Source organism: Phycodurus eques, chromosome 21 (assembly GCF_024500275.1).
Source record: "Phycodurus eques isolate BA_2022a chromosome 21, UOR_Pequ_1.1, whole genome shotgun sequence".
Taxonomy (NCBI): Eukaryota; Metazoa; Chordata; class Actinopteri; order Syngnathiformes; family Syngnathidae; genus Phycodurus; species Phycodurus eques.
In genome coordinates, this window is record NC_084545.1 from 624,473 (window position 1) to 652,173 (window position 27,701).

At 46.0% G+C, this 27,701-nt stretch overlaps 1 protein-coding gene across 3 annotated transcripts in view; it reads left to right on the forward strand.

Annotated features, from left to right (window-relative positions):
* Positions 1-1,947: 1,947 nt before the first annotated feature.
* Positions 1,948-27,701, forward strand: part of LOC133396845 (rho GTPase-activating protein 21-like) — a 63,615-nt gene continuing 37,861 nt past the window's right edge. Inside the window, exons 1-2 of one of the 3 annotated variants that reach the window (XM_061667082.1) lie at positions 1,948-2,563; positions 3,174-3,393. In XM_061667082.1, the coding sequence (XP_061523066.1) occupies positions 3,324-3,393 (70 nt within the window). In that variant the 5' untranslated portion in view covers positions 1,948-2,563; positions 3,174-3,323. Of the gene's footprint in view, positions 2,564-3,173; positions 3,394-10,166; positions 10,192-27,701 lie in introns of those variants that run through there. The other 2 variants (XM_061667081.1, XM_061667083.1) reach the window with 2 other exon arrangements.

Below are 27,701 nucleotides of genomic sequence, written 5' to 3' on the forward strand. Positions count from 1 at the left end.
GCCAAAATGGGTGCAAAGGTCGAACATGTACAGCAAAATGTCTCAAGGACCCATGCTTGGAATTGAACAGGAAGTCAGACATTTTGGTTTGAAGCAGCTAGTTTAGGTGAAAGTAGAAACGGTTGATTCCGTATTTAAGAGTTTTGTTTTTGTTTCCTTATAGAGATCTCCCATTTCTTGAGAGTGAGAGAAATAGAACAGATACTAAGAATACTTGAAAACGTGTTTCAAAATGTTGGAGTGTGCTTTCCTACATATAAATGTGTTTTTTTTTAGCGTGGGGTGGGGGGGAAACTATTGAGAGAGAAAAACCAGCACAACAACTTCAAGAGGGCCGTGACCCACGTCTTCTTAACGCCATATTTCATCCTTCTTGTACAGCTTTTCCAACCTTTATTGAGCCGTCGAGGCTCTTATTTTACCTTGGAAAAATCTCACCAGAACTAAATGCCACAAAATGTATCTTCAGTAATTCGGTTCACTGTTCACGTATTCCCTTCAGGTTTTTGTCTGTTTGTCTTTATTTTGTCCCCCCCCATTCATTGAAAAGGCTTTTGCCGCTTGGCAGCATTTGTGCTCTGTGCCACCAAAACCTTCTCTCAATAGGAAAGTAGTACTTTGGTAGTAATTAACTCACAAATGGACTTACTCGGGGGAAATCTGGGCCAGTTCATGAACACAAAGCTCGTCTTCTGTTGTGTGACTGGATCCGCAAGTTGACCGGATCTTCTGCCATCTAGTGGAAGAGAAAGTCATTGTGCCGCCTGACACTATAGGTTGCCGGCATAAATAGATCAACAAAGAGCTCATAAAATGATTTGATAATTATTTTGGATGTATAATAAGAAATAGATTTGAAAATTAAACTCTTATTTATCATGATAATCGGTGAGTTTGATTTCTTGTAATCAAATAGTTAAAAATGACATTTTCTCATTCAAAAAAAACCCAATTTGACCTATTGTAACTGTTTTCTACTTCGTGTATGAATGAAGCCGGGCGGCAGCTGTCCAACTTTTAAAAAGCTAAGTGGAATTGGATGGTTTTGTGCGGCGTGCCTTCCTTCAACGGTATGACGTCATTCGTATGACGTGGCCAACGAACTGTTTTGGCGCACTCTTTGCGTGTTTGTCAGCACTTGCCGCACGACGCTGCTCGCATGGCTTCAAGTTGTCTATTGTGTAAAAACGGGGTCTTTTTTGGGGGGTGGGGGGGGGGGGGGTAGACAATAGCGATCCGGCCCCCCTGAAACCGACCTTGCAGCGGAACGGGTCAAAGGAGGTCCCATTGTCCCGCCGTCTATTGTGCTGCCCGAGGGGCCCGCAAACGGAACACTGCTAGCCTTTGTCTTTGTCTGCATCAGCTGTGCGCACCGCCACTGCAAAACGACCAGTCTCTCAGAAATCGGCTTTTTCAGCCATATGAATGTGTGAAAATAGTTGCTTATCACAATTTCTCAATGATTTCTCATTTCAAAGTCATTCCGTTGTTAATGATGCGGTCGGTGTTCGGGTGCGCGAGTGATTGACACCCCCCCCCCCCCCCCCCCAAAAAAAAAACATTCCTACACTTGCCACAAGATGGGAGCAAAGCACTACTTATGTATTTGACAGGACTATGACCTGAGGAAATGAAGCTCCTCCCCTCACTTCAACATAATTGTTTTTTTCCACAAAAAGCAATGAAATAATACAAAACAATTGAAAATACAGTTAATCGTAAGTTCCCAAACCTTTTGAGTTGTCTATTTCTTTAAAAAATATATATATATATTTTTGGTTTTGTTTTTGCCATCGTTATGGTCTTTTTTAACTCAACTTTATTCATATAGCACTTTGGGAAAACAATCGCAGCTGTAGAATGAATGAATAAGTATACTTCTCATTACAGTACAGTATATAAGAAGTGTTCCCTTCTCTTGTTTTTACCATTTACGTTAACATTTTCTAACCATCGAGTGCAATTTAAAGCATTTCTTTTTATATGTATATATACTTTTTAATTGGCCAATATTGATATAAAGCGCTAACGTTGGTTGTATAAATGTTCGAGGTGTCGTCTGCTATAGCACCTCTTATGTAACACTCTCGCCGATTGGTCGGTCGTACAAATTCCATCTTTCAAATGGCCACCCGATTGGTCGCCTTCGAGTGAGGGGCGGGGCTTCGCCAAGCCAGCCGCGTAGTCCATCTGCACAGATGGTCGCTCGTCCGCTGCCGCCGCCGCCTGGGAGCTCCTCTCCTTTCTCGATTTGTTTACTTTTTGGCTCTTTTTCAATATTTCCCGATTGATCGCGTTGGAGATGAATGAACCCCGGACGTTCAACTCCGGCTCGGTGGCCGCGAAGAATGAGTGCCCGCCGAGGGGCGTCTCTCGCCGCTTTTTCTTCCCCAGCCGAGCAGGCAGCGAGCAGCTCCAGCGGGCCGCGGCCGCCGTGGAAGCTCCGCTGGCGGGCTGAGCGTCTCGCGGCCTCCCGCTGCCCCCCCTCCGGAGCCTGCAGCGACCTAACATGGACCAAAGGCTGCGCTCGACGCCTGGCTCCGGTTCTCCGGATTGGTAACAGGTAGGCTCGCTAACCTGTCGTTGCGTGTTCCTTTAAAAAAAAAAAAAAAAAAAAATGTACAAAAATACGTTTTGTTTGTTTTTGCATGTGCATTTGACGTGCAACTAATATCGTGGACAAATGTCCTTTAAATAATGACAAAAATATCGCCATCACTACAAAGCAACACTGTGCAAGGTTAACAGTGACGTAAATGTGCTTGTGGTGCGCTTCTGCAAATTGACAGGTGACATCATACTGACTTTTATGCTAATGAGATACTAGTCGACATCACAAATGTGCACGAAATGCTTCACATTCTTTATAATAACAAGGTACACCTGCATCCCATACCAGCGTTGTCTGACAAAAGGCGTGCTTTTCCTTTGCCCCGCATCCCACTGGCAGCTGTTCCTAATATTTTGCTCCTTTCAAGTGTTCAAGTGAGGTCACCGCAACCGAAACAAAACGGCACTCAGTATGATGTGGTGCACTTTTACACTGAGCACCATATGCACGTATCGCCAAGTTGCGACCGCTGTTATAGTGTCAGTCACAAAGGAGCAGTATTGTCATATTTCTGTATGCAATTCCATTTGAGTGTCATCACATGTGAACTATTTCTGTTTAGATTCCCACCTCTACCGGACATGAGGAAGGAGGACGGTGTGGATTAGGATTTTTTTTTTTTTCTTCTTCCCCCCCCCCCCTCCAACATCACTCACCTGAGCTCCATGCGGGCCCCCGAGGATTTGCCCCACCTGAGTGTTTTGACGTGAAAATGATGGCGGCGCATGGGAGCGAGGATCATCAACTCCGAGATGTGCCGTGCGAGGTAACACGCTCAAATAGTAAGAGGGAGAGAGAGAGAAAGAAAGAGTTCTCCGGAATGTGGCAGAAGTTGTTGATTTCTCGCCCATGTGAGCCTAATCACACTGAGCTCGCATTTATTCCCTCCAAGCACAAACACGCACACGTTCTCATTCCAGGAGGAATGTGCACGCACGCACACACACACACACACGCAGCTCAGCAGCGTGTGATACGGCTCGTGTGTCCGGTTGACCGGGTTCATCCCCTCCACTCCATGACAACTGTTTAAGAGCATAAAAAAGCACAAAGAGACGTTTATGCTCCCGCGGCTCAGCGTTCTTTTTTTGGGAAGAGTTTTTTTTTTTTATTTGCGCGCTGGCCGGACTGCTGACATCACTGCAATCATCATCACGATGCAGCTCGGCCCCGGCGCATGTCGTTACAGGCCGGCGGTGCTGCCGTGTTTTGGATTATCATCAGAAAATGGCATCGTGCGTGTTTGTCGGTCGTAATCCTCTTAGTAGGGCAGGGCAAGATAGCCTCGATTCTCCCCACCCCCTCAATACAAAAAAAGGCAAGTGACATTATTTGAATCAAGTTTTGCTTTTTGCATTCTTTTTCCCAGCGGCACGGCGGATGAGTGGCCAGCACGTCTGCCTCACAGTTCTGTGATCGGGGTTTGACTCTGGCCTTCCAGTGCGGAGAATGCAATTGAGGATTATTTTAGTAATCGATTCACAGTGCATGCAGTCAATTACAATATGGCTTTCAAGCACGTTCATGCTTATCGTTGACATCAATTCTTTTGACATCCGCGCATACCTGAACGTGTCATCGTTGAGTTGGGCGCGCTTGCAAGTCCGTTGGCGTGTGAGTTAGGAAATTGAATGGGTCGAAACCAACACGGTCCCGAGCGTGTTAAAGCGCTTCCGTGGGAGCCGTTTGAAATGGGCGGGTAACAAACAACAGCAGATGAACCCGCGCCACGCCACCGCTGCACCTGTTTACAGTCGCTAATACAAAGGATGCGCCGTGCAGCTTGTGGCAACTCGTCGCTTCGTGAGTCAAGCGCTCACTTAGCTTTCCTCTGCATCGCAGGTTCCAGTCCCGCTATTTGCCTTTTACCTTTCATTTGTGTTCTTTACAATGTTTTGTAACCCTTGCAAACCTTGAACTTACTAACGTTGCCCCAACGGCCGCAGCCGGTTGAAGCCAGTTGAAGTGTCACGCCGCGAATACCGTGACACAAAAAGGTCCAATTCGGACGCCAAAACATTTTTGTTCGCAGGCTCCAAACGTTGCCGTGATGTAAACACATGGTCCAAAGAACACCATTTTTACCAGGCGACATTTGGGATGACGTCAGCAATTGCTGCCGTGACATCACCACGTTGTTTACTCCGACACACGCAAACCGTCAAGCTCCACTGAGCGACCCCGCCTCCCATCCTGCCTCATTAATGAGGAAGGGGCGTCGTCTCGAAGCAAGACCCCCTCTCGCACACGCGCGCACACACACACTTTTGCCTCACACACACCGCGACCGCCGCCCAAGCCGTGAAGACACAGCTGCCCCCCGTCACGCGGAGTAAAACACCCCACGTGTGCCACGTCTGGTTTGGACTGGCTCACCCGCCACCTCGCTTGACCCGGCTCAGCAGATTAATTATTTACATTTTGTGTCAGTTGGATAAAAAGAAGATGAAAAAACAAGTAGTGATTGTTGTCAAAATGAAGGTCACACGTACACGGATACAGTGAACTGCCCCCGTTTAGCGCAGGGGACGCATTCCAGACCCGGCCGCGATAGGAGAAAATAAGCGATATGGACAGACCGTATAAATATAGTTTTACCCTTCCCACATGCTCTAAACTCATTTAAACTTATTCAAACTTACTTTTTGAGGTATTCCTGAGAGCCTATTGTCACGCTGTCGCTGTCGAGAAATGGGAGAATGTCGTATAACATAACTTTGAGGAAGCAAAAAGGAGACTTGCTCGCATAGTTCTCCAAACAAGAGGCAACGTGTGCTTTCTTCAAGCTGATAATTTGTCAATCCAAGTTGAAGTGGACTGTAAACAAAAATATTGGGTATTCAGTATGTATCAGTATGTTCAGGCAAAACAATAATAACCAAAGTTACAGTAGCTGTAAACCTTCAAACGTCTACTCTAACCCACACGGAGCAGCAACACATACAAACAGCATACAACAAAAGACAATTAAACATTGTACATTTAAATGCAAAGTTTCAAACTGTGTAATTTTGTCTAACCAATTTCTGATGGCTTAATGCTAACAAATAATACAAAACACTGTAGACGAACTAACAGAAATTCAAACAACTGCTACTTGAACACACACTGAGGAGAAGAAAATGTTCTGAATGTTCTTTTTAAAGGTTTGCCAAATACTACAAAGTCTGTCTTTTAAAAAAATTACCAGAATGCTGCGAAAAAAGAAATTCCACTACAATGCTCTGAATGCATTTATTATTATTACTTTTTAAATGCAGTTTATCTCACTAGATGGTGCGCGATCAAATTTCAACAGCAATGGTCTCAAGGTGTGCAAAAGCTGAACAAGACCTCCTCCAGTGTCCCGCGTTGCCCTCAAACTGAAAGTGTCGTGCACGCCCTCTGGTTGCCGGGCAACCGGAGGGCGTCACACTGAGACCCGCTTCAGCTCACCCCATCCATCGCCCTCCTCGTTCACGAGGAGGCTGGCGTTTAAGCTCGGAAGTTTTGCTCTAAATTTAGCTCAGCCAGCCCGATAACCTCATTCCCTCCTCCCTTTTACGCCTGTAATTTTTTTCTTTCTTTCACGGCGCTATATTTAACTCGCTGACAGATGGAAGCTCGGCAGAAGGTGTGTACGGTTCCTATTTGGCACGGCTGTCGAGCCATTGTTGCCGTTTTCTCCCGGAAGAAGAAAGGGAAATCGGCCCGCGCTCGAGGTCATCAAATACAGGACTCTAGTGGCACAGAATTGAGTAGATATGTCTATCGTGAGGAGGTCCACAAAAAGGTCTCCACAAATGAGCTGGGGTCAAGAGGTCAACCCTCCACTGTAGTTGTCCTTTTTTGTTGTTGTTGTTTTTTTGCATTCCCAATTGTCTGCGGAAGCTGACATGCTGGTTGAAGTCAGTGCAGGAAAGATGGCGAGCTGTTTTGACAGGAGGGATGAGGGAAAAGGGGCGGGGCCGCCGGATGGCGGGCAGACAGGCAGAACAGAAGCAGTGTAATGCTCAGTGAGGCCGAGCGGCGCTATCCGTTACACACGCCCGAGGCGTCTCCGTGCCGCCTCCATCTTTGACACGTTCACGGCACACCGCGGCACCTCGACTTTCCCGTTTCATTCGTTCCGTGACCGCGCTCGTAGCGCGGATTGCTCGGATCTGGGATCTACTTTCCCTTTTGGAATGAATTGAAATGGCACTAATCTGTTTCAGACTCCCCAAAACACCCCCGAAAATTGACCCCCTCATTGGCGGGGCCCTGTGATGATGGAGTGATGTCATCAATGAGTGGCGAGGCTGAGGTGTTATTTACCCTTCTGCAAAAAAACAAAAGGACGATACAGTAAACCTCCCACTGTTCGCAGGGAATAGCAAAAAAAAAAAAAGACGTGTTGTTAACACCACCCTCATATACATATATTTTTTATAAATACACAAAATCCACAGAAACAAGTTAAATAGGTGAACTTGTGAATTCTTGTCATCAGGAGCTAAGTGCTCTGTAAGACCTGATTTATGTTCAAAGTGTGTTGGGATGATTCCGGGGACGCCAGGTCATTCGGGAGCCAGCTCGCGTGCGCTCGTTGCCGTTTGGGCCGAGTGGCGCGCCGCATCAGAGCCATAATTCACATTTGATTGGATTATATTGAGTGTGTGTTGGGAGGGTTGGGCTGTTGCATTGCGCGTTTTCGTGGCGCTCCCTAGTGCTTAATGCTGATTGGTGCAGACCTGGGAGTTAGGAGTTGAGCTAGCACATTTTGTGGTCGCAAAACAGCAGTGACAAATAAAGGATGAGGCATTATTTGAGGTTTAAAGTTGGGCTTATTTTAGGTTAGGATTACTTTGGATTGAGGGTTAGTTAGGTTTTAGTGTTAGTTTTGGGTTAGTCTGGGCTAAGGTTATGGTTAGTTATGGAGTAGGGTTAAGATTCCGGTTAGTTTGATTTCGGGGTTATGGTTAAGGCGAGGGTTAATTAGGGCTAAGGGTGAGGGTTCATGTAAATTTGGGTTTTGGGTTAGTGTTTAGTCGGGGTGAGGGTTAGGTTAATAAAGTAGGTAACTTCTAGTTTGTCGCAGAGGAGAAACAACGAGTGGACACGTGATTTAAATAGGCAGCGTTATTTATAGAGCGCATTTCATACACGAGGCAACTCGATGTGCTTTGCATGATTAACAGTACGACATTTAAAAACAAAGCGCAAAAGCACAAGACAGCTTAGTAAAATGAGAAAAAGATTTAAAAAACGCTTTAGTACTTTTGTGCTGGTCACATTTCAAATTGTTAATAATATGCTATAACGTGAACTTTCAAAATGATATGGGGCTGGAAACACCCGTAGTGCAGCATTTTGTATTCTTGCCTTCTTTGGCCACTCAGCTTGCGCCGGCTAACGGAAGCGGGTTTCTCGTGTCCTTCCCAGATAAGCTCTTCCGATTGCCCCTCAAACTGTTTAGTCAACTCGGGCAATTATCTCAAAACGGCCTTTTGCATCAAACCGTCATTTCTGACTCAAATTCCATTGTAAGGATGAAACGACGCGGGTTGGTCGGTAGATTGTTTGATAAGAGTTCTGGGGAGCTGATCGATGGCCGACCCGGAGGAGGTTTTTTGTTTCAAGTGCTGCCGTGTGTGCGGCCTCTTAAACCTCAAACAAGATTTTGTGTTATCACTCATGCTGTCTTCACCGCCGCCATATTTAGTGCTCAGAAAGACCACCGGCGCTACCGTCGCTGCCCTTACGATGCTATCTGCGTCTTTTGGCGTTCCGAGCACCCTGGGAATACGTCAGAAAGAGGAAGTCAGGCTAGCCGTTGTGTTTTGCTAAGTTACTCAAAGACAACTCAAACAAACATTTTATACATAGATTTGGTTCCCTGTCTTTCCCTTTAGAAGCAGCAAGTTCGTGGTCAGGCAGTCTTCCGATCTTCTCAGTACAATTATTTACGACATCCACTCGGTTGATCCTTACCCACAGGTTCCGCTAGAGTAAAAAAAAAAAAAAAAAAAAAACTCAATCTCTTAGGGAAAATGTTTGCGAAATGGTCTATTAAAATGAATGAGCATCTTAAACCCCGCCTCGGGCTAGCTCCTCACTGCTAATTGGCGGCCGCACTTCACACGAGCGTTTCCCGACGATGCCCCAATCGCAACCATCTGGGTGTCGTGGAGCCTCAAAGGGAACGTAAACAATCCCGGGCAACTGTTTACTGGCTCCCAGTATTTCTGAAAAGAGTTTCCGGGATCTTCTTCAGACGTCCCGCAGTGAGGAAGCTGCTTAATGTTGGTTTACGTTGGAGATCTGATGGCGTGCCTTCTTGAAGTCTTCCTCCATACTTTCATGAGATGGCAAAAAACGTCAAGTCATTCATGTCCCACCCCTTCAAAAATGTTTTATTGGCCCATAGTAATAGTTCAAATGTACGTTTCTTTTCTTCTTAGTCTATTTATATTGCATGCTTTATTATAGTATTGTTTTTACCTGAAATCTTTTGTTACCATCCATTTTTAAAAACTGAATTCCTTTTTTTTTTTTTTTTTTTTTTTTTTAAAAACTATTATTACCATGTGTTTTCATGTTGCACCAACTGACCAAAACAAATTCCTAGTTGTGAATTTTCACTGACAAGGCCAATAAAATCAATTCTGATCCGTGATTCTGATGCTGATCCTGATTCAGACATCGAGCAGTATTAGTGATGGACCGATAAGGTTTTTTTCAGGCCCGATACCAATTTTTTTGTAGTCACGTAGGCCGTTAACTGATGTTTGGAGCCGATATTCGTTTGCGGTAAAAGGGAAAATATTGGTGTAAAAATGTCAAATAATAAAAACTCTTGACTCGGTTTGAATCCATTGAAGCACATCTTATATTCTCAAAATATTTTGATCACCGATCAATTGGTCGTTTTATTAGCCGTATTTTCTGGTCCCCTGTATATCCAGATGAAGCATTTTTCTTGAAAATTACATTATATGAATGGAAATGTCCTAATATCTTTTTCCATTTGTTCATAAAATACATATTTTGCATGTAACACACAATAAAAAAAACACACAAATTGACTTTGGCGGCATCTTGGGAGCTTCCACAGACAAAAGTGCAAATGGATGAAATGCAACTCGGCGGGCGTTCACTGTCCCGCCTGAATCATCCCGCAAGATTCCAGCAGCGAGGAGTTTCAAATCCCCTGCAGGCGAAGTAACGCATTACGCTGCGACACAGCTGCAGAGACGAGCTCGGGGAGGGACAGCCTCAGCGGACCGGCCGGCGCCTGTCGCAGGGTTCTCCGTAACCGTGGCAATGCCGCTCCAGCCCGCCCGCAGACAAATGGGCAAGTCTTTCTCTCCCGGGAAGTTGCTTTGGACTATCCTATTGAATCATTAACATACGCTAATTGACGCGACGCTGGCGGGGTGCCCGCCGGGTTTACAGATGGGCACGGAGATGCCCGCTATGCCCCCCTCGCCTCCTGGCACACTCCCATCTGCCGGGCGGGGTTTGCGACGCAGAGCTGAAGAGCAGCGTCGGGGGAGAAGATGTCTCAGTTGAAAGTTCTGGACCTTGTTTGTGATGTCTACTGCGCCTGGAGTCGTCAGGTCTGTAGCGTGACGCGCTGGCGGCGTTCTCTATCGCTCTCTCGGGGCTTTCCTGGAACGGCGCCCCGATATCCGCCGTATTAATAGCTGGCATTCATCGAGCCGCGCGGCGTGCGGGTGGAAAGTGTGGCGTGCCCGGTGCGCTGACCTCGGCGTGTCCCTGAGCTCGCCACCGGGGGTGGGGAATATCTTTTGCTTGACTCCAATCAGAATGCTGAAGACTGTCCGCCATTTGGCACAGCTTCATCTCAGTATTTAAAAAAAAAAAAAAAAAAAGGATATTTGACTGATCCGAACATGGATCAAGTGCAGCAATAGGGGCAGTGCCCTGCCGCGGATGGTGGAATATTTGTATTTATTTTTTTTAGAATGACCTAGATAAGGAGTTCGAGCAGTAAATATACCACAAACTGTGATGCCCAAAAACTTTAATATCGTTTCCAGTTTATCTTATGTCACCATAAAAAAATAATTGCAGATGATTTGATTTTGAATGAATGCACTGGAAGTGTGAGCGTGTACGTGAAATTTCCATTGACAACCCAGGCTAAACTCAACTCCTCCCCTGGCATACAAGTTCTGACGCTTGCTCTTAACACAAAGCAAAAAAATCAATCAAGCACCGTAAGTTGGCGCACTCTTAAGTCAAGGTACCACTGTACTTCCTTGACACCAATCATTGTAGTATACTACTTCCCTATTTAAACAGGGCTTTGGTGACATCTGGTGGCATCTCAGGGCGTTTCAGAAAGACGGGGAAAAAAAACACAAAAATGTGACTTTGTGAATACTGAACGCGAATATGCGGGTGATTGCTGTACGCTGGTGCAAAGGTGAAGCCTTTGCACAATGGATGCATCCGGTAAGCGGCTGTCACATCCAGTGTTCTTTGTGCTGTGCTGTTTGTACCGTTTGTCTGTACATGCTCACAAGTCGGCTCGACCATGCTGTTTTGCTCATTTCACTGGACGCTCATACAGTCGGCTCATTGTGGCCTTTATTTTTTATTTTTTTTAATTTAATTTTTTTTTTTTTTTGCGGGTGGGGGGGGGGCGCACAAACGCCTGATGTGAGCAGCCAAGAAAGACTCGCCGGCCGTGCCGCTCTCCGGCCAGCCCTAATTTAATTTGGGCCAAATTGTTTGCGCGTCTTGTTTTGCGGTCGGCCAACTGCTGTCTGAGGTGCTGAAGACGGCCTCCATGCGGAGGCCTTGTGAAATATTTACAGGCCGACACCTGGCGAGGGAGCGGGCAACGGCGCCGCCACCCACAACAAATCTACAGCCGGGTTCGTATGTTGGCCGGCTTAAGGTATTTATGAGCTGGTGTCCCTAACATCGTCATCAGTGAGGACAGACGTTATTCAAATAATCGAAACATCCACATCAGTTAAGAATTAGGGGCGGATTTTCAAAGTTAAGGAAGGCAAAGTCTGCTATTGCGGTATTTAATGTTTTTCATCTGATTGGCCGGGAATTGTTTTTTGATGCAAATATTTACTGTAACTGTGACTTAACTACTACGCTAGCATAGGTTATTGATTTGTAAATTCCGACTTCACACATTCGGTACGTCACCGGCGTTTGACCGGAACGTCGTCGTAAACCGAGGACCTAGACAAATAATTGCAATCAACAAGTGCTAACAAGGCGGCACGGTGGCCGACTGGTTAGAGCGTCAGCCTCACAGTTCTGAGGATCCGGGTTCAATCCCCGGCCCCGCCTGTGTGGAGTTTGCATGTTCTCCCCGTGCCTGCGTGGGTTTTCTCCGGGCACTCCGGTTTCCTCCCACATCCCCAAAACATGCATGAATTGGAGACTCTAAATTGCCCGTAGGTGTGAATGTGAGTGCGAATGGTTGTCTGTTTCAATGTGCCCTGCGATTGGCTGGCAACCAGTTCAGGGTGTACCCCGCCTCCTGCCCGATGACAACTGGGATAGGCTCCAGCGCGCCCGCGACCCTAGTGAGGCGAAGCGGCTCAGAAAATGGATGGATGGGTGGATGGAAGTGCTAACACGGTAAGAAAGTAGCTTTATTGCCGATTGATTTTATTGCACTAACTTTCGGGAACCTCACTCCTCTGGCTTTACAGCAGTCTGTGTTGTAGCGTTATACACTATTGTTTTATTTACTCCCTGATTTTATTTTATTTTTTTCTTTCACCATAGTTGCTTGTCTTCCAGTTTGCACCCTGTTTTAGTTTCTACTGCTGCCACCTAGTTTGGACTGAATTAATTGCTGTCAATTGTGTCAAAAGTATCTCAATTAGGGTTGCAAAGGGGTGGAAATTTTCCAATAAATTTCTGGAAAGTTTTCATGAAATTTCCATGTTAAACTGGGGAATTTTGGAAGTATTCCAAGTTAGAATTAAACCGGGAATTGGATGTAATTTCATGGAAAGGTATCACATTCAACCATAAATGTAATGATTTTGTTTTCGGTAATTGAATCGCAATCGTAGCTAAAATTTTGGCTCGCAACACAAAGCAAAAAATTGGACTGAGCAACGGCTCGTAAATGCTAAAGATCCGAAATTAGGTCACTTGTAAATCCAGGTACCACTATTCGTAATTGCATGAAGTTAGGTCGTTTCAGTCAGCATTTTGCTAAAATATAGTTTCCCCCAACTCAATTGAAGTTCCCCGTTAAGAGCCAAGTTTACATAAAAATGTTCATTCATTCTCATAAATTCCTGTTGATCCCCAATGGGAAGTTTCCAACTTTGAAAATACACAGAAGTTTGCAAGCATAAACTCAATTGGAAATGAAAGTATTGATTGATTACGCCCGCCTGTGTGCCAACACCGCTTTTTTTGTGTTGTTAGACAGGACTAGAAAGTTTTTTTTCATTTTTTTTCCCCTCCACTTTGAAAGTTGACACCAGCACCTTAAGCAGGCCCGTGTGTCATAGGTTGCGCTGACATGACCGAACTCCTGTCAAAAACCTCAAAGAGTGACCGGGATTAATAATTCACAGGTGAAGAGAGCAATTATGTGGCGCATCCAAGCGGTGCGGGGGAACCCTAATTGGCGCACCTGCTCTGGGTCGGGACGGATGTGCGGGTGTGAGCGAGTCGTCTTTCTTTGCCCGCCGGCCTCTGAACTCGGGACGACTTCCTCGTCATCCGTTACCCCAACGTCGGACAAGGCCACGCCCGACTCAGTGGGAAAGCCCCCCGTCCCGAGTGGGCCCCTCGCTGCTTTATGAATGCTAGACTCAAATGAGCGAAAGTGATGATAATGTTCATTCCGGTTGTGCTTTATTGTGATCGTCTTTGAGGCAAGTTGGGAACGAAAATGTGCAGATCTTTCATTGCAAAGTGTCTTACGGCACTGGCCCGCCGTTGTCTGATGTTTCGGTCTGTGCCTTTTCTCTGCGCTCTCCTTCCATCTCATTTCTCCTTTGTGAAGAAACATTCCAGGCTGTCGGCCCGCTCGATCGGCCCGACTATTAGCATATGAAAGCGGCCCAGCGACTGAATACCGCAGGAGAGGGGAAAGGGAGGGAAGAAGAAGTGTCATAAAACTTCCAACACACCGAGTCGACTGAAGAACGATAGCTAGCACATGTGGCAGGCATTTCCCTTTTCGCCACGATCCAAAATGCAAAGTGAGCCTTCTCGACATCATTCCTGGCATTTTATTGACTAAAATTGTTCAAAGTTGATGTAGTTGCAGTGGAAACTGGTTGAGGAACTTGTGTTCCCACTCTAGTGGTACCTTGACTGTCACTTGGTTGATATATATATACACATATTTTATTTATTTTACCCCCTCAATTGTTTTAAACACATGGAAAATCTATTAAAACACAATCAAAGACACTTTTTAGAGTACACTTTACGATTTACTTTTCGCAGAATCACATATTCACAGATTTTTCTTTGGAACCTATTTTCAGTTATTTGCTGTTTTTGCATTCCGGCCAAAGCACTGTCTAATATAAAAGTAGCGCTTTTCCGCCATCTTGTGACATGTAGAGGCAGGCACTTCTAAACATTTTTTGGGTGTTGGGGTCAGCTACTTGTGATATTTTCGATATTCACAGCAGAACACGCCTGCCGTAAATTTGAGCTCAGCAGTTTGGCTCGTGAGGAGAATGCTGATTCACCTCGCACTCCCCCTGCTCGTACTCCACACATAATCCCTCTGACATATGTGCCGCGGGGCGGGGGGATGCCGTAAACAGATGCAGCTCGCTCATTTGTACGGCAAAAAAAACAACAAATCTGCACCGCCGCGGATGCCTTTTGTCCACGGCGCGCGTCACCGCGGCAACGACACAGACCGGCGCTCCTCCTGTCGTTCAGCGGCGACAACGAGTCTCGGAGAAAACGCCGCAGCGTCCATTTGGTGCAATGCGGACGGGTCGGGGAGGAGCCGGGACCGGGTCCGTGTGACGCGTTGCCGTCTCGAAGCGTGGAGCGACCCGACAATTACCCCAAGAATACACGTAGAGTGCTACCTCGACTTTAAAGGGCTTGGATTCTTTTGAGCTGTTTCTTGGTCGATTTTGTATTTTAATTTTTTATTTTATTTTGGGGTTTTGTGAGCTTCTGATGCGCTGTTGTTCTAGTGAAGTCATAAAAACTAGGAGAGCGACAGTCACTGATGCATTTTCATATATTCATCAAGGGGTCTCGCCCAGCTCGTCTGTGAAACTCAAGCTTCAACATAACTGTAATGCCAAACAGATGCCAGTAGATGGCAGCATTGCACTACTTTGGATTTGCGCTCAGCACAGCTTTTGAGTGGAAGATGAAATTTGGCAGTGAATCTCGGCTTGTCACGTTGATTATTTAAGTGAAGGCACCTGATGCTCGCAAAGCGTATGTATGGTAGAAAAGGAGTATGTCACGTTAGCTCGTAGAAATTGTGTCGCGATTATGAGAAAAGATGACACAGTTCGTGGAGGGAACGCTGAACGCCACGTAAAAATGCCGCTGACAAACAAAAATCGATGAATGTGTGAATAGTTAAGGGCGAATATGCGGTGGGATTACTGTACTCTGTGGCCATTTTCTGCTATTATAACACAAATGAAATCCATCTGTTTCTTTCTGGCCGCAGTTGTCTTTTCTAAAAAAGAAAAAGGAGGAAAAAAAAGCCTGCCGTTACGGGAGTGGGAGAGAGAGCGAGAGGGAAAGAGAGACTTCCCATTGGATGAGCATTGATCGCGATGAGGGAGAACACACCGGACACTCCCCTTACCACCTTATTGGGGGGGGGGGGCAAAACAAAAGGAGGAGGGCGTCGACCAGAAGGTGATCTTGATGTCGAGGAGGGGAGAATAGATCCAGCGAAGAAGGAAAAGTTGAGGAGTTCTTTTCTTATTGTTTCCAGCTGGTTCCGGGTGCGGTCGCTGCCGAGTCCTCCGCCGCTTCTCTGACCTGATGTCGGTTATTTTTTTTGTTTTTGTTTTTTTGTTTTTTTTTTTGCATTTGGTCATGAAAATATCCAAAATAACGGTGATTGAATACATTTTCCGAAGTACTTCGCAGCTTCCACCAAAGTTAGTGGCTCGAAACGTAGTGATGACTTCATAGCGTTTCTGTCAAAGACTTGCCAACCTCGTAAAGAGCTGGAGGAAAGGAAACGGGCAAGCCCCGTAAACTTTGCAAGCGGGCTCATATTCGGTCGGCTTTGAGGGATTTGCACAGCGGACTAGCAGTTAGCCCGTCTGCCTCACAGTTTTGAGGTTCGGCGTTCAGATCTCAGTTTCGGCCGTTGTCAGGGTACTGTGACCTCCTGGCACGTTTGGAAGCGAGCATGTTTCGGGGGTTTGCCAGCCCAAATCGAGGCGGAGGCGCAACCATTGTGACCGTTCCCGTGTGCGTATGCCGTGCCCCAACCGCTGGCTCAGACCAACACAATTTCTGTCGTTTTTTTTTTTCTTAAATATGTTATCGTGGTAACATTTTCATTCCGGAAATCCTAATTTACGTATTGCATTGTGTGTACAGTTAAACGCTGCCCTGTTAAATGATCGTTTTCCTTTTTACGTAACGTTCACAAGTAGTCTTAGTAGTCGAGTGCTTCCTGGTCCGGTCCATTCATGGCCACTTTGCAGCAAATGTCCAAGTGGCTCGTTGCCATCACCTTTCAAAAAATCCAACAATTCATGAAGACATTTTTTTAATTCTGACACATAAAGGCCTGTAAGTATTGTTTTTTACTGTGATTTGTAATTGTTGTTGTGCCATTGGTCTTGAAGTAGCAGTTTTATAATTCCCACAATGTTGACGCTAATTTCCGTTAGCCTGTGGTTTTTCACAATGATATGTTCGCATTTAGCGGACTTTCGCTCGATTAAATGATGTGGTTTGGTTGAACATTTGAGTGTTGAAATACACAATGTTAAGTTTTTGCAGTAAACTTCATCTGGGAGTGAAAAATCAGACGAGGGTGTACCTCGCCTCCGCCCCACAGTCGACTGGGATCAAATCCAGCACACCCACAAGCCTAATGAGGGCGAGAATTATAAAAATGGACTGGATTTGATTGCATAGCAGGATGCTGTGAGGTGCTCCCAGTTGGCACGTCCAAAACAGACACTCAAAGTGTCACTGACAGACTCCAAGCTGCAAAGCTTAGAATAAAAACCAAACCACTTAACTCTTAACCGCGCTGTCCTTTTTTGTTTCCCTCTTTCTGTCTTCGGTGCAGTCTTCTTCCTTCTCCCAGTCGTCTTATTATTCAATTAGGCAGTAAAACACAAGCTCGACGTTAACCGCACGGCCGTGTCCCCCGTTGGGGTGGAGAGCAGTAAAGATCATCCGGGGAGCGCTCCGTCAGCAGCCATTTGGATCCTCGGCCCGGTTTCCATTTGGAGAACGATGCCACTCGGCGGGATTCTCGAGTGAAGCCTTCAGGTTTGGATGATAGCTCGAAATCTGGGGGTTCCCCTCCCAGCTGTGGAGCCGATCGGACGGGGCCACACGGAGTCTTTTTAACTTTGAAGTCAACCGACGGAAATGGTGGAATTCACACGCTCGTTATTATTCTTTGAGGAATTAATCACCTTTTTGGGGACCTCAACATGCCAATTTTGGCAAGTGCATGTATGCTGGATGCAGGAATCAGAGACCGATGTAGGACTCTAAATTCCAAAGTTATTTTTTCCTATGGCAGCGAATGTGGATGGAGCATGGTGTTGCTAATTTCAAGGGTTGACCATTTAAAAGTTATTATTATTATTATTATTTTTTCCCCTCTCTCTCTCTCTCTCTCCTCTCTCTCAATTCAGCCCCCGAAGCCAGTTTCACTTGGGACCATGCTGTTTTGCCGCTCATAACAAGAGCGAAATGGTACATGTGACCGCACACAAGCACCCTTTCGGAGGCAATGTGCAAGTGCGCGTGCGCCTCCTCGACTCACTTTATTACGGGCCTTTCCAAAGTCCCAACATTCCAGTGACCGTATCTCACCGAAGCCCCAACTGCTTTCAATCAGTTGGGTCACGAGGCTCTCCAGATGGGCCTCAGCTTTGGGCGGGACTGACGTGGTGGTGGGGGGGCTACAATAGTCAACACACTTGTACCCCTCTCCTCCATCCGCAGCCCACCCCGGCCGGCTTGAATTGCGTCACCTTCCTCGGGGACCGGCGCTGGACAGCTCGCCACCGCGCACGCATTTATTTCTGAGCCCTCGCACTGGTCCAATGTTTTTTACTAGCTGACATTTTCCATCAGTACTTGTGTTTTGAAAAGAGCACTGTGTGCTTTTTGGACAACCGCATAACAGGACGTGCTTTTTACAACCTGATGAAAAACAAACCAAAAATGTAATTCAGGCCAGCGTTGCAATTCGGTGAAAGCTGAGGTCATCTGTTTTCACTCGGGCCACTGAGCACTTGATCTCGGACATGCGGAGCGTAAATACAAATATGCAGCGTTCGGAGTCGTGAAGTGGAGAATTTAATCAAACCTCCGACATCATTGTGCTCACCACCCACACGTCCTATCTGTTCATGACTGCCTAAGAGGAGGGAGAACAAGGCGATATTGACTTGTAATGTGCTAACGTAATCGTTCCGCAAGACGAGGAATCTGTTGGCCTCGCTAGCCTCCTACATTCGAGGCCAAGATGCCACACAGCAGCGTGAGCATTTTTTGGGGTAATTTGATTACTCGGCTTGTTTTCGTTGCCCGAAAGCTGCTCTGTATCACCTGCTTATTACAGAGCCTTGCACTCTAATTTGCTCGGTCTTCCTTCTCGCTTTGACATTGTTTGCGAGCGTTACCTGGCGACGGTAAAACTAATCTCCCCTTTCCTCGCTGCCGTCATCGCAACCCGCTGCCCTCCGTCGCGGAGGTCTCTCATTACGTTGTCATTCTCGGAGCCGAGGCCCGCTCGCATAATAACACTCGGGCGCTGGCTGCAACGCCGCTTCTGAAGGTCGCGCGCCTGCGATAGTTGCACAGACGTCAACGCGAGCCCTTCCTCGAAGCTCATCCCCTCCGGTGTGCCTCATAACACCCCTGAGGATGGTGGGGTCCGGTTATCTATTTCTATTTCTATGGCATTTTAATGTTTCAGATCATCAAAGACAACCCAATGTACATAAAGACAACCCAACATCATGATAAAGTAATTGCCCCCTGAACCTAAAAACCTTTTTCTCACGGTCTTTCTTCTGGTTAAGTCGTGACCACTGAACTTTTAACGGTGGCCAGTGAGGCCTGCAGCACTTTGGATGCCCATTTGGCTTCTTTTCTAACCTCCTGGATGAATCGTCGTTGCGATCTCGGGGTGATTTTGGTTGGCACGGGAAGGTTCACGACATTTTCCGGTTTTCTCCATTGGAGGATAACGGCTGTGACCGTGTTTCACTGGAGTCCCAAAACTTCTCCAGACTTCCAACAATGTGTTTCTCGTTCGTTCTCGAATTTCTTTAGGTTGTGGTATAATGTTTTTTTTTTTTAAATCACACAAATCAGGAATGTGGTGTGATACTTTTTCATCAGAATCATCTTTATTTGCCAAGTATGTCCAAAAAAAACACACAAGGAATATGTCTCCGGTAGTTGGAGCCGCTCTAGTACGACAACGGACAGTCAATTGACAGAGAACACTTTGGAGACATAAAGACATTGAGAAAAACAGTCACTGAGCAATAGAGGGTTGCTAGTAATGCCGGTACAATTATTTCGTTTTTTGACAATTGTGCAAAAAGATGCAGAGTCCTCTAGCACTTAGAGCAGTTCGAATGACTAATCTCGCAATAGTCCGGTGCAATGACCGTTGTGCAAAGGGCGCCGAGACTTCAAGGAGTGTATGCGGTTTAAAGTGACGAGTAGTGCGATCATCTGGGACAATGTTGATTGCGCAAATGTTGCAGAGGATTGTGCAAATGTTGCAGATACTCCTCAGTCAGTGTGCAAATGGGGCAGACGCTACTCTGGCATGAGTGGCCAGTATTGGTCAACAACAGACATGCAAATAGTGCAGCGCGGCGAGTAGTATATAATTGGCCCGACCGAAATGTGACAACAAACTCGGACAAAAGAAATTGGCAGCATGTTGCAATGGAATTGTAAGTTAGCTGTTTAAGAAGTTGATTGCAAGAGGGAAGAAGCTGTTGGAAAGTCTGCTAGTTCATGGCACTGAAGCTGATACTGTATATTTCATCATTCATGAGTTAAAGTACAGACAGCAATTTTTGAAAGAAGGAACCCCACACCCGAGGATAATCACTCAGGATAATCTTTTTGAGACACCTTGCAATCAGGCTGAAGGCTGAAGTTTAAATTCGCCCTGATGGGCATTACGCGTTGACTGTACCCCGCTTGCAGAGTGACTCTTGAGCCTCCCCCTTGACGCCATGGCGGAACACTGACTGAGTGCAGTTTGCCGAGTTTAGCTGCTGATCTCCGCTCCTCTAACAGGATTAGAGTGGTTTGCGGTACCTCCACCACCCTCAGGTTCTTGCTCTGAACCTGCCGGGCTAGCCCGCCCTCATCTACTTTCTCAGTTTGTCCTTTTACTAATTTAGCCTCGTAGGTTTGCTGAACTAATGGGCTGTATGCTGTATTTATCCCAATTTGTCAGTGTCATTACACCTCCTCTAGCCGTTTAATCATGACCCTTCGCCCTGTGCTGCTTACATAAGAAGCTGGCGGGTTAAGAACCTCCTGACGAGTCGAGTTGCAAACGTTTGAGTGCGTCTCTATTCTTTAAACGGCGCTCGGGTAAATCGTCTGACTTGTTAAGGGCAGGAAACCGTTTTACTACGATATAATCCTGTATTCAATTGGGAGGGACATTTATAGCCATAAAAGAAAAATGTTCTCAACTGGCTTCCAAAGACTGGCCAGGAATGATTTTTAACCTACTGCAAGTGCCCAAGTGAAGATAAATGGTTGACATCAACCTGCTTGGCCTTTGATATCCGTTAAAGAAAAGTGTCTCGTCTGGTGCTACTCACATGTAACCCTTCACCTTTAGCCCCAACCTTGAAACCTAATTCCTTTGACTCGCCAGGGAATGCTGTTCATGTGGTCACGGCGTGTTTCTTGGCGCTGGGTTATTAAAAGTGGGCGCAGCGTAGCCGGTAAAAAGCATCAACTCTACCGCCAACACATCGGAAACAGATATAATGCTTAATGGGTTGCTCTGGCTCCGTCAGCCGCACCGGCAACCTCTGACGTCGACACCCATCAACGCCACCCAGCCCCACCTCCCTCCCAGACCAGCGAGCGGCAGTCGGTGGCATCGTGAAGCCATCTGTCCCTCAATCTGGATGCTCCCACGTCAACACCGGCAGACCTTTCTCTTTCACACCAGCTGATGTCACATCGAAGCCCAAACACCTTGCAGTCAAACCTCGTTGAACTCGTTTGTTCATGAGCAAATGGGCTTACCAACAAGATTTTCGAACAAATTTGCTTCAGTTCGCAGATGGTCACAGCATCCCTGTGAAACGCTCAGCATCCGCATCTCTGGCCACACGCGTCACGTATTTCCATCCAATTTCCGTAGCGCTTATCTTCACTAGGGTCGCGGGCGTGCTGGCGCCTATCCCAGCTATCTTTGGGTGAGAGGCGGAGTACAGCCTCAACTGGTCTCCAGCCAATCGCAGGGCACATGGAAACAAACAACAATATTGAATCTTCAATTAACCTAGCATGCATGTTTGTGGGTTGTGGGAAGAAACCGGAGTGCCGGGGGAAAACCCACCCAGGCACACAGAGAACATGCAAACTCCACACAGGCCAGGCCGGATTTGAATCCCGGTCCTCACAACTGTAAGGCAGATGTGCTAACCAGTCGTCCACCCTGCCCCCGTCATGTATATATGATGGAAATGTTCTACAATCATAGCTTTGTTACATAACATTTCTCACATTATATGACTTGCTTCATATGAATTACACTATGTTTACAGTTGGGGGGGGGGGTATTTTGTGTTTGATTAAATCAGAGGATGACAAAGTCAGACAAGGCTATTGTTTGTTTTTTTGCGCTATATTAGCCCAAGTGCGGCTCCCAATAAAGTGCAAAGTGCAAGTAAATGCTACTAGGAAGCCTAATTGTATTACTGTTGGAAAAAAAGAAGGAAATAGTAGCTTATCATGAGAATGGTGTTCATGTTTCAGATCTGTGCGGTGGGGTTTGGTGAATTCTACAATCTGTACTATTCCTATAATAAAAAGAGGCTGGAAAGGGTTATTAATTTTATTACACCTATAAAAACAAGGGAAACATGACTATCTGACTTGGTTGATGTTGGGTCTGCTGCCTGTCGTAAACCAAGATCCCTGCTGTAGGTTTGTTTGAAACATCAGCTAAAGTTACACAATCATGTCTTGCGTGCCACCTGCAAAGAGGGTCCTTGAATTCTTAATATTTGCAGCTGTAATGTTTGCGGCAAAGTACAATGAACGCTGTAGTCCAAGTAGTTTCCTAACCCATCAAACATCAACTTGAACCCCGCTGGGTCTTCAGGGTCTCCTGGACAAACTCCTGGAGAAAAACATTCCAGAGAACCGCTGAGCTGCTGCGCGCTCATAGCAAATATGTCTCGTCTTCAGCTCGTCTGCCGCAGGTTCTTGGTTGCATAACCGTGTTCTGCTGCGAGACACATGGGAAGCAGAGAGCGCAGGGCCGGAAAGGAAAAAGCAGGGACTGTTGTTCTTGTAAAGAACGCCTCAAGTCAGCTATTAAGATGCACGACTCAATGAATGCTTTGATCCAGCTAGATCCCTGCGTGAAGTTCACTTTCCGAATGAACGGAAGATATCTTAAATCACGTGGCCAACTTGTCGCCAGCTCACAGACTGCATGGAAGGCGTTGAGCATATCCGGCCGGGGCGCTAAAAGTAACTCTCCACGAGGTGACGTTAGCGCTCAGCTGAAAGACGACATTCTTTTCTCCTCAGCGAATACAGGACATCAGTGTTCGGTCACACCTGCCCCTCCCTGGATAAGTCTCATGTCCGTCTGTCTGTATGCACGTCTGCAGCAGCTCACTTGAACTCTGATGAACCTCCCGGGCTAAAGGTTAAAGCGCCAAAGACAGACGCCGTTCGCTCTCTCTGGGTATGACAGTTCATCTGTTTTTTTTTGACAATCAAAATATTTCTATCCCGAGACGACAGTGACCACTGGTGTCCGCTTTCTATTCCAAGAATCTTAAGTCATCTTCTCCAACTGTCCCTCCCCTAGGTGTCCCACCTCTTAAACACCATCATTATGTTCACATTTCTACCAAACCCAACCCGAGTGTGGCACTGCAATGTTTGGATTGAACCCTGGCGTTCCGTAACAGAAAGGTGACCTCATCAGCTTTCGCGATCCAACAATGAGTGGCTCCGTGGTCGTAGCTGTCTGTGCCCCCCAGGCGTCGACTCAGTGGACGGCGATGGGGAACAAGAGCATCCGGCTACAGCTCAGTCGAATACGTCTTGCTCACCAACAGAATCATTCTGGACAAAATTCTGTCTTGCCCCGCCAATTTAAGGGAAACATGGAATGTGGTTCCCTTTGGCATAGCTTTGTGATTCCTGCAAACATTTTTGGCTTTTTGCAGGGGCCGTGACTGTTTATTTATGACTCGGTACATCACGACGGATACGTTGGCTCATTCTCGCCGGCGTACAGTCGCCTCTGTCGGGTTTGCGGGAACCGAACATTGAAATGATTTGCAACATTGTGCCACCGAGTCACTGGGCACGCATGTCTGAACTGGTGAAGCCGACCGAGCACAGTAAAGAGCGGCTGGAAAAGGAGGGAATCGAGTTTTTTCGTATTGTAATAGTGGCATAATTTACAGGTGTGCCGATGGCTACCAAGCAGTTCACTTCAATCGTAATGATAACTGTAACAAAATTTAGATTCATACGGCACCTCTTGAGGGACCCACGGATGCTTGGTACGCCGACGGACGGATGCAGTTCCGTTGAATGTGCCACAGTCAGGCTCGCGTTGGATGTGGCGTCACACTCGGGATGGCAATCGGTGTGTCAGCTCGTTAAATAATGTGACATCATCGTGGACCAGTGCTAGCGAAAACAAGTGGCACAAAGAGAAGAAATACTCCGTCTATCATTCGTTCTTTTCGTTTTCAATTGGCAATAAAAAAAACAAAGAGGTTACTCCTTATTTTGGTATTTGTTTTTAAATCTAACACTGGGTTGGATCAAAAATACAAAAGTGAAAAAGAGGCCACAGGAAAGAGTTTGAATGTATTATTTCATATTATAACATGGTCAAGTATATATTTTATAGTGTAACACAATGTATTTCTCCTTCACCATTGTTTGTCTGTCTGATCTCATTTTTTTAACTCATTCATATCCACACGGAAAAATGAATGATCAGGCAACTTTCCTTTTTTTTTTTTTTTTTTTTTTTTTGTGCGCGATTTGAAAACTAAACCAAATAACGAGTCACTTTTAAGTTTTTCCAAAGAACAAATGAAACAGATTATGAATTCCTTTCTTTTTGAAATGGGTTGTATTTGTGGTATAGCAAAGTAGTAAAATACTATAAATACTAATACTACTACAAATACTACTGCGAGCAGTACCCAAGAGTTGGTCAGACCAAAGCAGTCTCGTTCGGTTGAGTTTGCCATTGTAGAGTTTGTCTTTGTCAGTCCCAAGCAAGCTTGCATTGGGTGATGGAAATTTCTCATCTGAAATTCCTAGTAAACAAGCTAACCGTAGCATATCACTGAGACCAGTACCCCTGTGAAAACTTGATAAAAAGTGGAATAGTAGCCATCCATCCATTTTCTATACCGCTTATCCTCATTACGGTCGTGAATGAGCTGGAGCTTACCCTTGACCGACTTTGGGGAAAAAGGCGGGCACACCTCGGGCTGCTCGCCAGCCAGTCTTAGTTTGATGTTAACAATAGGATTGCTCAACGAAAAACAAAATCTGTACTGGACCAAAGTGCACTGCACTGCTTGGTGGAAAAGAAAACGGATGAAGGGTGTGTCCCACAGCAGAGAGCCTCTCCGAACCGACTCCAGATCAGTTAGCGCTATTGAACGCGGGATGCAACCTTATCCTCAGGCAGCAGACGTGTGACTCTTCCCAACGAAGTGTCACGAGAACGCCAGCTGTCGCTGCACACGTTCTTATCGGCCACCGCACGTGAGGGATGTAAACACGGGAATGCCAGACGTGGCCAAAGTGCGCTCGTACCAGGATAAATATTTCAAGTTCCGTCACGTTGCAAAAGTGTATTTTTAGAGCTGACGATCGTCTCTCCGGTCCGGTCTGAATTTTAAATGGGTGCTGTGAATATTTCACAGAGCTGAGCTGAAAGCGAGAGGTGGCTTTCCTGTTTTGGTTTTGTCCTAAATGTCTGGTTCGCTTTTATTGCTTGAGCTGGATGAAGGACTCTAATATTTCGGCCTCGGTCAATGAAACCTGACAAGGCGGATTAAGCTAGAAGAAAAACTTAAATATTTGCAACCACCATTCCCCAGTTTATCTTCTCTGCTTTGCGGCATGGAAACCGGATGCATGAATAAGCTCTCATCTTGGGTCATTGTTTTTCAAGGGTTTTAACCGATGACATAACACTCATATTGACATGATCGCGCCGCAATTTCACCTGTTCACCAAGTTGACTTTGCTTTATTTAGCCGTTTGCATGAGCTCCAATGAAGCCCACTCCACCGGTTTGACCAAAATTGATTTGCCGATGAACCGCGACAGCTTTGTGGTGTGAATGTGTCCAGTTGGGCGCCGCTTTGTCAGTTTGATCCTGGGGGTATGCACCAAGAATGTGCGGACCCTCATCCTCTTGACTGGACCGTGGTCCCGCCTCAAACCTGTGCCGTTGATTTCCAGGATCGTCTTACACCGGCGCCAAACAGGCTCCTTTTAAGAAGCCCGTGTTGGCTCAAAGGACTCTTTCAGAGTTTACATTCAGGATGGCCGTGTTAGTCAAAAGCGGCTCTGCGTCGTGAATCAGGTGTTTGTCTGCGTATTTCTAAATGCTGAAGTTTCCAGACGTGGGCGGCGGTTATAATTTTGGGGGTGAATCTTTCTTGCATTTGTTTCTTTGCTCAACCGTGGCTCATCAAATTCCTACCGCTTCGCTTTCCCAAAATGTTATTTCTGGCTTTTGTTGCATCGTTCCTTTTTCTTGATGCGTGTGTCTCATACCGACACCCACCACATGGGCGAGTCATGTGACGGGCTACTTAATCAATCGCTCAATTAATTGGGAGTTGGGCTGGGGCCCTTAGATTGTTTTGGACAGCTGCATGCTGAACCACACAGAGTAGTACAGCAGTATACTTGCGTGTTGATGTGTGCCTTTAAGGGGCGTGGTCGAATGAGTGATATCGGGAGCTCTGACTCCAATTGGCCATTTTTTCACCCGGTAACATCTGCTCCGTGCTCCTTGTGAGTGTTTTCATATTTGTATTTGTGTTTTTGTGAGTTTGTCTCATTCACTTAACGGCTGAAAGTGCATTGGTCAGTGAAGCGCTGCGTTTTTTGTTTTTTGTTGTTTTTCATTTTGCTACTTCCCTCGAGTAGTGGCCATTCTTGCAAGTTGAGGTACCGCTGTACTGATTTGCGGTGTTTGAGTTGAGACGGACTCCGTCACAAACATGTTTTCTATGTTTTAATTTTTTTTTTGAGAGCAGCTGCAAAGGAGTGAATGAGCCGTCTACTGAACGCTTGATTGGCAGAGGCATTTGTGTGGCAGAGTCAGAGGTCGTCTGCAAACAATTGTCCAGATCAGGCACAGCTCCTTAACTATGGCTCTCGCTAATGTGAGCGAGGTTCCTGCACATGCACGCACAACCCCGTTTGCACTAGACTCGTTTTGGGTGAGCGTCCAACCCAAAGCCAAACTCTGAAACCGCAGTGAAGGAAATCCCCTTTAATTTTTCCCCACCAGGATATTGGAGAGTTTGTTTCGTGTGCGCGCAGCTCATCTGGTCTCCACAGCAAAGCGCGAAGCGCCATTGTTGTTCTTACCAGCGGAATGGACGTGACGCACGGGCTCGTTAATGCGTCGCGGACGGGAGTCACGGGCGGTGAGAGCGATAGCGTTCCGAGTTGTTGGATGGTGACTCATGTTTGAGTAGGCTGCTTGTCAGAATGAAAACACAGCTGGCGACACGCTCCTCCTCCTCACAACGCAAGTGCTAACCAACAGCATCGTGTTCGCCAGAGGCTTCAGCAGCGGTGGAAAGTCACAAAGTACCAATACGCTGACGCCTCGATAAGAGTTTAGTTCAATCCGTGGCCACGCTTGCAACTCAAGACTCGTTATCTAGGGTACATAACTAATTTTATCTTACAGATTTTTCGTGGGATCTGATTCTTTTTCCACACGGACTGTTACTGCAGACTCGTGTAGCAATAAGTATAAGCGAGGAGGAAAATGTGTCAAAGAGAGAGAACGTCCAAAGTTAAGTTAAAGTGAATAAAAAAAACATTTAAAAAAAGGAAACAATTTTGTGTGCCGAGCTTTTTATTCATTTTGCCAAGTTTATCAAAATGGGTATTGTATATAACTGACATCTGATTCACTTTTACTTTTGTTCATTTCAGTCTGAAATTTACTTAAGTAAAGGAGTTGAATCAGTACTACTTGGTCTTTTTTAGCTGTACTTTTACTTAAGTAGAAATGTTGAGTACTTTTACCTCCCCTTAGATTGAGAGTCGTGTATTGCTGGTTTGAAAAATATCAAAATCCAGAAATATTACAAAGCACGGCTGCGAATGGGTTCCATATATTTTCACATTCCTAAAACACTGATCATGGTCAACCTAATTGGGAATGCAGCTTATTTTTCCTGTAGTTTATATTCAATGTTTCCATAGTTTTCCGCATTGTTTAAAGATGTTCCCAAACAAATTCTCTGATTCATTCGTTAAATTTTGGTTTGAAATAATGGCCCTCAGAAAGTGTGTGTGTTCCGAAGAGGTGGATGACGTCCATGGAAATAAAGCTTGATAGGATCGTTAAAAACACCAGCGAAGTACGCGTGTATTCGACTCGGTGAAGCAATACGAGCGTAGTACTTCTAAG